Raw genomic sequence first — 11,721 nt, 5'->3', positions numbered from 1 at the left:
TGACAGTTCCATTAGGATGGGTGACACTGACCATAGTAGACTTTTCCAAAGCAATGTGTTCTGTGTGGTCCCAGGCCACTACCAAAATCATCCCATGGCAAAACAATTCAATGTTTTCCACTCTATTCCTTACCTACAGTAAGTACAAACACTGTCGACTTGAAATCATAAACCCTACTGTTAATTAGAATGTGTGTCTTACTAGACCTGTGGATTTCAGTCATCATGTTGATGGTTAACTGTTGATAGTTCTTCCTGTTCTCTATTATGGACTGTGGGATTTTGGCTAAAGATTGATCGTCAAACTTACCAAAACAATATCAAAGTAATACTGTATTTTCTCTTTGTCATCTGAACAGTAAAACTTACCTTCTCGTTGTATTTCTCAGTTTGCACCACAGTACCACAGCAGCTCCACAGCACACAGCAATGAGACACAGTGAACCCATCACTGCACCAATCCCTGTTGGGTTACATGTGAAAGATGACAAGATGAGAATGGTACAATTCACAGATAAGAGTGTCAGAGATTAGTTGTGGTTATTAGATGAATTACTTACCTCTGATCCTGTCACCATCAGTGACCTCAGGTACATCTAGCACAGAACATACAGAGACAGTACTTCAGAATGACACCAGCATGTTGATTGTTACTGTAGGCATGTATAGAACCATTTCTCACCAGGAAATGAAGCTTGAGTTCTAGCTGGAATAACCATGGATACGCTCTTGGTGACACCTCCAGAGAACAGTGACACCATACAGCCAAACCTGGTGTCTTTGTCAGGTAGACTGAATGCTGCCAGCGTGGAAGTTATGGTGACCGTGACAGTTCCATTGAGATGGGTGACATTGGCCATTGTGGAATCTTCTAGAATTTCTGTGTCTTCCCAGGTTACTGTAGGAGCAGGTCGTCCAGTAGCAGAACAGGACAGAGTGGTGTGACTGTTGTTGGTTTGTGTGATGAGGAGTGAGGGTCCATACAGCTCTATAGGACAACAACAGACACAGGTCACAGTGAACAGCATGAGTCATAAAGCAGGTATCTAATGTGGGAAATCAAATAAATGACATATTGATTTTCATTGATGATCATTGTTCCTGTCAACACCTACTCATTACATTATGCAATCACATTTTACCATTAACTTGGAGACAGGTCCTGCCACTGATAGCTCCATCTGGATAGGTGTTAAACAGACACTTGTAGCAGGACTCGTCTCCTCTTGACACTCCTCTGATGACAATAGAGCAGTCCTGCAGTCCCCCCTCTTCAAACTCCACTTTCCCCTTAAAACGTACGTTGACATCGGGACCTCGTTTGCTGTAGGTGGCCACATTTTCATTCGCCCCAGTTGTCACTTTTTGCCAAGTAACTTCCCGCACGTCTTTGGGTTTCATGAGCTCACAGGTTAAGACTGCATCTTCTCCCAGGGTTGCTGTGACAACCTGCTGTGTTCTCACCAGATGAGAGAGCCCTACATAAAGACAGTTACACACTACGTAATACTTATTACATTACAAAAACTCACACTCAGTCGGTAGAGCCTGACGCGTTGTTGGTTTGATTCCCATATTATAAAAGAAAAAATGTACGTCGCTTTTGAGAAAAGCGTCAGCAAAAAATGTATAGATTTGGTCTTTTTCTGTTTTTGACTATGTTATCACAATGTGCAGGAGGGCCAAATTGCCAATTGTATGACTTTGAAGCAATTTGTGTAGTGTATTGTAGTGTAGTGTGGCGTTGTGTTGCGATGCGTAGTGTAGCGTTGTGTTGCGATGCGTAGTGTAGCGTTGTGTTGCGATGCGTAGTGTGGCGTTGTGTTGCGATGCGTAGTGTGGCGTTGTGTTGCGATGCGTAGTGTAGCGTTGTGTTATGCAACCGTTTGAATAAAGAGGAGTGTCCAGATCCGTAACTAGAACGGGGTTAGTACGGACCGCGGTGCGGAACCACACCTACAACACGGTCAGTACGGACCGCGGGTCCCAAGACCTTTTTAGGAACTCAGTCAGAACTCTTCAACTTACTGCTGTTGATAGCTGCAATAGTAGAATCTACAAGGTGCAATTTTGAAATATGGTAGTGCAAGGGCAGTTTTCCTCTTATGTCATTCCCTGACAGACCTTAGAGAGCTATTTATAACCTGTCAGAAATATCCAGTTCATCAACTACAGCTAGATAGCTGGTTAGCCTGACTTACCCATCTACATCTTGTAGTTGTCCTGGCCAGATTAAGTGACCAGGGGCCTCGACCCCCTGGGGCCCCACATTGATTTAGTTGAATCACTCAGGTATCATATGAACACACATAAGACATGTGTTAAAATTGCAGGAAATTAGCTTTAAAACTGCAACATTTTCCCTCCACCAACAAGAGGGCTGTGAACAGTTTGGGGTCACATGGGTTGTGAGGTTGGGGTTTGTTACTATGCCGATAAATGACAATATCCATCTGGACCTTTGTAACTTCGGAAAGTTGTGTGACTGGACCTCCTCAAATAGTAGTTGAGTCCCCCTGTTATAGTGGCTAATAAGTATTCTATAACACACCATGAGAAAGATGATGTGCTGCTCATTGACAAAAAAACAACATTAAAAATGCATCACACTGATGGTCATTATAATGCTGTATGATCCTTGAGGACTGCAGTATGGGTTAGTAATGCATCACACTGATGGTCATTATAATGCTGTATGATCCTTGAGGACTGCAGTATGGGTTAGTAATGCATCACACTGATGGTCATTATAATGATGTATGATCCTTGAGGACTGCAGTATGGGTTAGTAATGCATCACACTGATGGTCATTATAATGATGTATGATCCTTGAGGTCTGCAGTATGGGTTAGTAATGCATCACACTGATGGTCATTATAATGCTGTATGATCCTTGAGGACAAAGTGACCAGATATTGTTCTTTGTTAAGAAGCCATTTTTGTATCTTTTTGACCATTTTCATTTAAAACCATCACAGTAAGCTACATCCTCGTTAACAATAAATTATTTGACATTGAGATATAATACGCTGCATTGGAACTTTAACGGAAGTCTAGTCTAGTCGGCAGGAAGTTATGAATGGAGGGGCTTTAAAACTGACTGCAGTATGGGTTAGTAACTGACAGCAGTATAGGTTAGTAACTGACAGCATTATGGGTTAGTAACTGACAGCATTATGGGTTAGTAACTGACAGCAGTATGGGTTAGTAACTGACAGCATTATGAGTTAGTAACTGACAGCAGGATGGGTTAGTAACTGACAGCAGTATGGGTTAGTAACTGACAGCAGTATGGGTTAGTAACTGACAGCATTATGGGTTAGTAACTGACAGCATTATGGGTTAGTAACTGACAGCAGTATGGGTTAGTAACTGACAGCATTATGGGTTAGTAACTGACAGCAGTATGGGTTAGTAACTGACAGCATTATGGGTTAGTAACTGACAGCATTATGGGTTAGTAACTGACAGCAGTATGGGTTAGTAACTGACAGCATTATGGGTTAGTAACTGACAGCAGTATGGGTTAGTAACTGACTGCATTATGGGTTAGTAACTGACTGCAGTATGGGTTAGTAACTAACTGACTGCAGTATGGGTTAGTAACTAACTGACAGCAGTATGGGTTAGTAACGGACTGCGGTATGGGTTAGTAACTGACTGCAGTATGGGTTAGTAACTAACTGACAGCAGAATGGGTTCATGTGGTGAATTATTAAAGTAACATCAACTACAGAATGTGTGGACATCAGTGAATATAAGGAACTATGTCTATTGATCAATCCTCTTTGTTCACTGATTAAATCATAGAAAACTACAATTATCCATCTTTAGGATACAACATACACTGATTGTACAAAACATTAGGAAACCCTGCTCTTTCCATGACATAGACTGACCAGGTGAATCCAGGTGAAAGCTATGATCCCTTATTAATGTCACTTGTTAAATCTCTTCAATGAGTGTAGATGAAGGGGGGGAGATATGTTAAAGGAGTTTTAAGCCTTGAGACAATTGAGACATGGATTGTGTATGTGTGCCAATCAGAGGGTGAATGGGCAAGACAAAAGATATAAGTGCCTTTGAACGGGGTATGGTAGTAGGTGCCAGGTTCATCAGTTTGTGTCAAGAACTGTAACGCTGCTGGGATTTTCCCACTCAACAATTTCCCATGTGTATCAAGAATTGTCCACCACCCAAATTGACACAACTGCGGGAAGCATTGGAGTTAACATAAGCCAGCATCCCCGTGGAACGTTTTCACCTTGTAGAATCAATGCCCCCAAAAATGTAGGCTGTTCTGAGGGGGGCTTCAACTCAATATTAGGAAGGTGTTCTTAATAACTTGTGCATTCAGTGTGTATTAGTTATAGTGGTGTAGTACTCAGAATGGTCAGAAGGGGGAGTACAGAACTAGTCTAATCTAGTCTAGGTACAGTAGGAGGAAGTTATGAATGAAAGGGCTTTTACATTTGCTGCAGTATGGGTTAGTAACTGACAGCAGTATGGGTTAGTAACTGACAGCAGTATGGGTTAGTAACTGACAGAAGTATGGGTTAGTAACTGACAGCAGTATGGGTTAGTAACTGACAGCAGTATGGGTTAGTAACTGACAGCAGTATGGGTTAGTAACTGACAGCAGAATGGGTTAGTAACTGACAGCAGTATGGGTTAGTAACTGACTGCAGTATGGGTTAGTAACTGACAGCAGTATGGGTTAGTAACTGACTGCAGTATGGGTTAGTAACTAACTGACTGCAGTATGGGTTAGTAACTGACAGCATTATGGGTTAGTAACTGACAGCATTATGGGTTAGTAACTGACAGCAGTATGGGTTAGTAACTGACAGCATTATGGGTTAGTAACTGACAGCAGTATGGGTTAGTAACTGACTGCATTATGGGTTAGTAACTGACTGCAGTATGGGTTAGTAACTAACTGACTGCAGTATGGGTTAGTAACTAACTGACAGCAGTATGGGTTAGTAACGGACTGCGGTATGGGTTAGTAACTGACTGCAGTATGGGTTAGTAACTAACTGACAGCAGTATGGGTTAGTAACTGACTGCAGAATGGGTTAGTAACTAACTGACTGCAGTATGGGTTAGTAACTGACTGCAGTATGGGTTAGTAACTAACTGACTGCAGTATGGGTTAGTAACTAACTGACTGCAGTATGGGTTAGTAACTGACTGCAGTATGGGTTAGTAACTAACTGACTGCAGTATGGGTTAGTAACTAACTGACTGCAGTATGGGTTAGTAACTAACTGACTGCAGTATGGGTTAGTAACTGACAGCAGTATGGGTTAGTAACTGACAGCAGTATGGGTTAGTAACTAACTGACAGCAGAATGGGTTCATGTAGTGAATTATTAAAGTAACATCAACTACAGAATGTGTGGACATCAGTGAATATAAGGAACTATGTCTATTGATCAATCCTCTTTGTTCACTGATTAAATCATAGAAAACTACAATTATCCATCTTTAGGATACAACATACACTGATTGTACAAAACATTAGGAAACCCTGCTCTTTCCATGACATAGACTGACCAGGTGAATCCAGGTGAAAGCTATGATCCCTTATTAATGTCACTTGTTAAATCTCTTCAATGAGTGTAGATGAAGGGGGGGAGACATGTTAAAGGAGTTTTAAGCCTTGAGACAATTGAGACATGGATTGTGTATGTGTGCCAATCAGAGGGTGAATGGGCAAGACAAAAGATATAAGTGCCTTTGAACGGGGTATGGTAGTAGGTGCCAGGTTCATCAGTTTGTGTCAAGAACTGTAACGCTGCTGGGATTTTCCCACTCAACAATTTCCCATGTGTATCAAGAATTGTCCACCACCCAAATTGACACAACTGCGGGAAGCATTGGAGTTAACATAAGCCAGCATCCCCGTGGAACGTTTTCTCCTTGTAGAATCAATGCCCCCAAAAATGTAGGCTGTTCTGAGGGGGGCTTCAACTCAATATTAGGAAGGTGTTCTTAATAACTTGTGCATTCAGTGTGTATTAGTTATAGTGGTGTAGTATTCAGAATGGTCAGAAGGGGGAGTACAGAACTAATCTAGTCTAGGTACAGTAGGAGGAAGTTATGAATGAAAGGGCTTTTACATTTGCTGCAGTATGGGTTAGTAACTGACAGCAGTATGGGTTAGTAACTGACAGCAGTATGGGTTAGTAACTGACAGAAGTATGGGTTAGTAACTGACAGCAGTATGGGTTAGTAACTGACAGCAGTATGGGTTAGTAACTGACAGCAGTATGGGTTAGTAACTGACAGCAGAATGGGTTAGTAACTGACAGCAGTATGGGTTAGTAACTGACTGCAGTATGGGTTAGTAACTGACAGCAGTATGGGTTAGTAACTGACTGCAGTATGGGTTAGTAACTAACTGACTGCAGTATGGGTTAGTAACTGACAGCATTATGGGTTAGTAACTGACAGCATTATGGGTTAGTAACTGACAGCAGTATGGGTTAGTAACTGACAGCATTATGGGTTAGTAACTGACAGCAGTATGGGTTAGTAACTGACTGCATTATGGGTTAGTAACTGACTGCAGTATGGGTTAGTAACTAACTGACTGCAGTATGGGTTAGTAACTAACTGACAGCAGTATGGGTTAGTAACGGACTGCGGTATGGGTTAGTAACTGACTGCAGTATGGGTTAGTAACTAACTGACTGCAGTATGGGTTAGTAACTGACAGCAGAATGGGTTAGTAACTGACTGCAGTACAGGACCGTGTGTTGAATTATTAAAGTAACATCAACTCCAGAATGTGTGGACATCAGTGAATATAAGGAACTATGGCTATAGATCAATCCTCTTTGTTCACTGATTAAATCATAGTTTACAGTGACTTTCACTACACTATACAGGTTATACAGTGACTCACTACATTCATCATTTCATTTATCTGTATAGTGGAAGAGAAATTAAATGACGAATGCAGTGTATTGAAATAAATAGGTTTGAACACACCTCATTTCATTAAGAAAAGCAACAGTATCAGCAATACTGTGTCAATTAAAATAAAAAGCTGACAGATGCACTAAGTCATGTATAAAATGGATATAACTCACCTTTAGGGAGGACTATTAGCTGAATAAACAGGTAGTTGTAGAACGTAGGAGCCATGGTGAAAATGGGACTTCTCTTTTTTGAATTTCCCTCCTGGTTTGAATGAACCTATCACCTTTTGGGCAGAAGCCCCTCCCCTACACTAAAAGTGAAAGTAAACTCTACTGGTGTATCACCAGTTTTAGTTGAGAAGGTGAATTAGTTGAACTCTTCTTAAAACAGATAGCTGACATATTACACACATAGCCAAGGGAGCCTGGTGCAGCTCTATAACAACCTAGTCCTGATTGTGATGTTACTGTAAACCGAGCTATAACAAAGTAGCCCTGATTTGAAATGTTACTGTAAAACAAGGTGACGATGGGTGATTTTTTAAGTACAGAATATAGTTTCATATCAAACGGGAGAGAACACAATACATTTAAAGAATGCTTTTGAATCTTAAACAATCTAAAACATTGTACAGATCAAGCGAGAATAATAACCTGAGTTATAAACAGTGTTAAATCTAGTGGGGTCAAACACAACAAGCAACATCCATGATCAGAATAAATACAAACAGGAACTAAAACTTGATACACTTAAATCTAGTGAACAAGGTACAGTATATCAAACTATCAAAGTTCAAAACATTGTTATCACCATTATACTTTAAGGGCTCAAATACATTCATACATTGCATTGATATAAAGGAGGTAAAACATCCATGTATCTGTATTACTATAGATACAGTATGTAATAACAGCATAAACAAGTGCATCATATTTAAATAGATTCAAGTTAAATTAAATAGAAGGATATTCTCCCGTCTTCTTCCTGTTGTGTCATAAAGTCAACTGTAGGTGGTGCTGTGTTCTAATAGATTAAATTGTATTTCCTCACTGACAAACCTCATCTCTCAAAACTAAAGTACAATTTCAAAACAAAAAACAGTATTACTGACATTATGTAATGTATAGTGCAGGTATAAATTAGCTTACATATGACTGGGGAAGAAATGTGACACTGTCAACTCAAAAAGGTTCAATATATATAGTACACATTGCATCTACCTGTCTCATTAGAAATGTTTGTCATAACCACATCCTTCTAAACGTAGGAGCTGGGATATAAAAGAATACTAATAAAGAACAGGAAGGCCTCCACACTGTTCATGCTCCCAAGACTCCCAGACAGTCTCATCCTCATTCATGAATAGTAGTACTGTATCTTGCTAGTCACCATGCATTTAATATGATCTTTGTCATACAAATAGAATATACTGTAATATTCTAAAGATGGATTAGTAGTCTGGTTGAGACGTGTTAGTGGATCTCATCTCTTGAAGAACTGGGCTCTTCTGCAACTGGACACTAACATTTACATCTCTGTTTCAAGCACTACCAAGATGATCCAATAAGGTTTTACTAATGTATTTTGAATGTACTGGATATTGTTGTGGTCTTGAAAGATATTAACATCAATGATACTGATCAGAGTCAGATCATGTTGTAGTAGTGTACTGATATAACAGCATTGTGGGTATTTACAGTTACATATTCTCCAGGGAGGACATTTGATACTGAAAAGCAATTCAATGTTTTCTAATCTATTACCTACAGTAAGTACAAACACTGTTTACTTGTTTCAGAGTCATCATGTTGAGGGTTGAGTGTTGATGGTTCTTCCTGTTCTCTGTCATTGGCTGTGGGATTTGGGCTAAAGATTGTCAAACTTACAAAAACAATGTCAAATGAATACAGTATTTTCTCTTTGTCATCTGAACAGTAAAACTTACCTTCTCGTTGTATTTCTCAGTTTGCACCACAGTGCCACAGCAGCTCCACAGCACACAGCAATGAAACACAGTGAACTCATCACTGCACCAATCACTGTTGGCTTAACTGTGAAAGATGACAAGATGGGAATGGTACAATTCACAGATAAAAGTGTCAGAGAACAGTTGTGGTCATTAGATGAATGACTTACCTCTGATCCTGTCACCATCAGTGACCTCAGGTACATCTAGCACAGAACATACAGAGACAGTACTTCAGAATGACACCAGCATGTTGATTGTTACTGTAGGCATGTACAGAGCCATTTCTCACCAGGAAATGAAGCTTGAGTTCTAGCTGGAATAACCATGGATACGTTCTTGGTGACACCTCCAGAGAACAGTGACACCATACAGCCAACCCTGGTGTCTTTGTCAGGTAGACTGAATGCTGCCAGCGTAGAAGTTATGGTGACCGTGACAGTTCCATTGAGATGGGTGACATTGGCCATTGTGGAATTTTCTAGAATGTCTGTGTTGTCCCAGGTTACTATAGGAACAGGTCGTCCAGTAGCAGAACAGGACAGAGTGGTGTGACTGTTGTTGGTTTGTGTGATGAGGAGTGAGGGTCCATACAGCTCTATAGAACAACAGACACAGTTCACAGTGAGACCACAATGATTCCATTGAAATTATTTACTAAATGAATCCATTTACATGATTTACTAAATGATTCCATTTTGATAAATGGTTTCAAGACATTGGATGTATGATCTGATAAAATGGCTGCTTGAAGTTCTGAAGAAGTTGTTCTGGGTCAGTCATTGGGCGGCCGGCCGTCACAAGACGCGAGATTTCATCTGGAGAGAGAGGGGAGAAAGAGGTCAGAGCACAGGGTAGGGCAGTGTGAGCAGAACCAGCGGTGTCGTTTGACTTAGCAAACGAGGATCGGATGTCGTCGACCTTCTTTTCAAAATGGTTGACGAAGTCATCTGCAGAGAGGGAGGAGGGGGAGGGGGAGGAGGATTCAGGAGGGAGGAGAAGGTTGCAAAGAGCTTCCTAGGGTTAGAGGCAGATGCTTGGAATTTAGAGTGGTAGAAAGTGGCTTTAGCAGCAGAGAGAGAAGAGGAAAATGTAGAGAGGAGGGAGTGAAAGGATGTCAGGTCCGCAGGGAGGCGAGTTTTCCTCCATTTCCGCTCGGCTGCCCGGAGCCCTGTTCTGTGAACTCGCAAAGAGTCGTCGAGCCACGGAGCGGGAGGGGAGGACCGAGCCGGCCTGAAGGATAGGGGACATAGAGAGTCAAAGGATGCAGAAAGGGAGGAGAGGAGGGTTGAGGAGGCAGAATCAGGAGATAGGTTGGAGAAGGTTTGAGCAGAGGGAAGAGATGATAGGATGGAAGAGGAGAGAGTAGCGCGGGAGAGAGAGCGAAGGTTGGGACGGCGCGATACCATCCGAGTAGGGGCAGTGTGGGAAGTGTTGGATGAGAGCGAGAGGGAAAAGGATACAAGGTAGTGGTCGGAGACTTGGGGGAGTTGCAATGAGGTTAGTGGAAGAACAGCATCTAGTAAAGATGAGGTCGAGCGTATTTCCTGCCTTGTGAGTAGGGGGAAGGTGAGAGGGTGAGGTCAAAGAGGAGAGGAGTGGAAAGAAGGAGGCAGAGAGGAATGAGTCAAAGGTAGACGTGGGGAGGTTAAAGTTGCCCAGAACTGTGAGAGGTGAGCCGTCCTCAGGAAAGGAGCTTATCAAGGCATCAAGCTCATTGATGAACTCTCCGAGGGAACCTGGAGGGCGATAAATGATAAGGATGTTAAGCTTGAAAGGGCTGGTAACTGTGACAGCATGGAATTCAAAGGAGGCGATAGACAGATGGGTAAGGGGAGAAAGAGAGAATGACCACTTGGGAGAGATGAGGATCCCGGTGCCACCACCCCGCTGACCAGAAGCTCTCGGGATGTGCGAGAACACGTGGGCAGACGAAGAGAGAGCAGTCGGAGTAGCAGTGTTGTCTGTGGTGATCCATGTTTCCGTCAGTGCCAAGAAGTCGAGGGACTGGAGGGAGGCATAGGCTGAGATGAACTCTGCCTTGTTGGCCGCAGATCGGCAGTTCCAGAGGCTACCGGAGACCTGGAACTCCACGTGATACTACCTGTGGAGTGAAGCGAAATGCGACCGGATTGTTGAGTGCAGAAGTTCTGTTCGGTAAAAGCTTTTATAAAATTGGCGAATTTAGAGATGTTGGTTGGGGTGGTAAATTATAATTCAGGATTAGAACAGATGTGATAAATTAGGTTTGGTTAATCAAACAAGAATTATTTACAATCCATTTGAAGTCGCTACGAATTGGCAGGTTGAGCACTTGATGATGACGTCACTAGCGAGAGACTTTTGTCACCAGGGACTGGGGATAACGGAGCAAACTGTATGGCTGTTAGTGTGTGTATCGAGGCTTCGAGTAACCTTTCAGAAGTTGAGATAAAAGTGTTTTGTTTATTTGTTTATTGGTTATAGTCAATTTTAGGGTTTGATTTAACTTAGTTGAACAGTGTGTTCTGGCGGGTTTTAGATAGAACTCTTTGTTCCGGAACGGATGAGAGTTACCCAAAATAAGTCAATTAAAGGAGCCATGAGAGAATGCGAATACATATTTATTAAATATCGGGGATTAAATTACGGATTCCTTACACTGCGAAATGTACGACATTTGCGGCAGAGAGAAAAAGTAATGCATTGAATAATAATGTTATCGGGTTAATTGTATCTAAAGGTAGCATGGTCATTTAAGTAAACATATCCGTAGACGATGTTTAAAACTTATGATTATTGATTTGAGTCAAAGGGGAATTGTCATTAGGTTTTAGAGGCACGC

General features: G+C 41.7%; 1 protein-coding gene and 1 long non-coding RNA gene across 3 annotated transcripts in view; both read right to left on the bottom strand.

Annotated features, from left to right (window-relative positions):
- The window catches only part of LOC135573590 (OX-2 membrane glycoprotein-like), a 48,522-nt gene extending 40,100 nt beyond the window's left edge, over positions 1-8,422 (bottom strand). The window contains exons 1-5 of one of the 2 annotated variants that reach the window (XM_065022860.1): positions 7,102-8,421; positions 1,143-1,478; positions 683-988; positions 561-596; positions 370-463 (exon numbers count right to left, since the gene is read on the bottom strand). In XM_065022860.1, coding sequence (XP_064878932.1) covers positions 370-463; positions 561-596; positions 683-988; positions 1,143-1,478; positions 7,102-7,156 — 827 coding nt within the window. In that variant the 5' untranslated portion in view covers positions 7,157-8,421. Of the gene's footprint in view, positions 1-369; positions 464-560; positions 597-682; positions 989-1,142; positions 1,479-7,101 lie in introns of both variants that reach the window. The other variant, XM_065022858.1, reaches the window with a different exon arrangement.
- An 87-nt stretch (positions 8,423-8,509) lies between these two features.
- On the bottom strand, positions 8,510-9,592 carry LOC135572544 (uncharacterized). Its single transcript, XR_010464382.1, has 4 exons — positions 9,190-9,592; positions 9,068-9,103; positions 8,877-8,970; positions 8,510-8,783 (listed from the first exon to the last, which is right to left on the bottom strand). It is a non-coding gene; the product is annotated as an uncharacterized LOC135572544 (long non-coding RNA).
- Between the last annotated feature and the right edge of the window lie 2,129 nt (positions 9,593-11,721).

The sequence above is a fragment of the Oncorhynchus nerka genome, linkage group LG2, assembly GCF_034236695.1.
Source record: "Oncorhynchus nerka isolate Pitt River linkage group LG2, Oner_Uvic_2.0, whole genome shotgun sequence".
Lineage (NCBI taxonomy): Eukaryota > Metazoa > Chordata > Actinopteri > Salmoniformes > Salmonidae > Oncorhynchus > Oncorhynchus nerka.
Note: the sequence above shows the minus strand (reverse complement) of the source record. Positions and strands in the feature narration are given on the sequence as shown.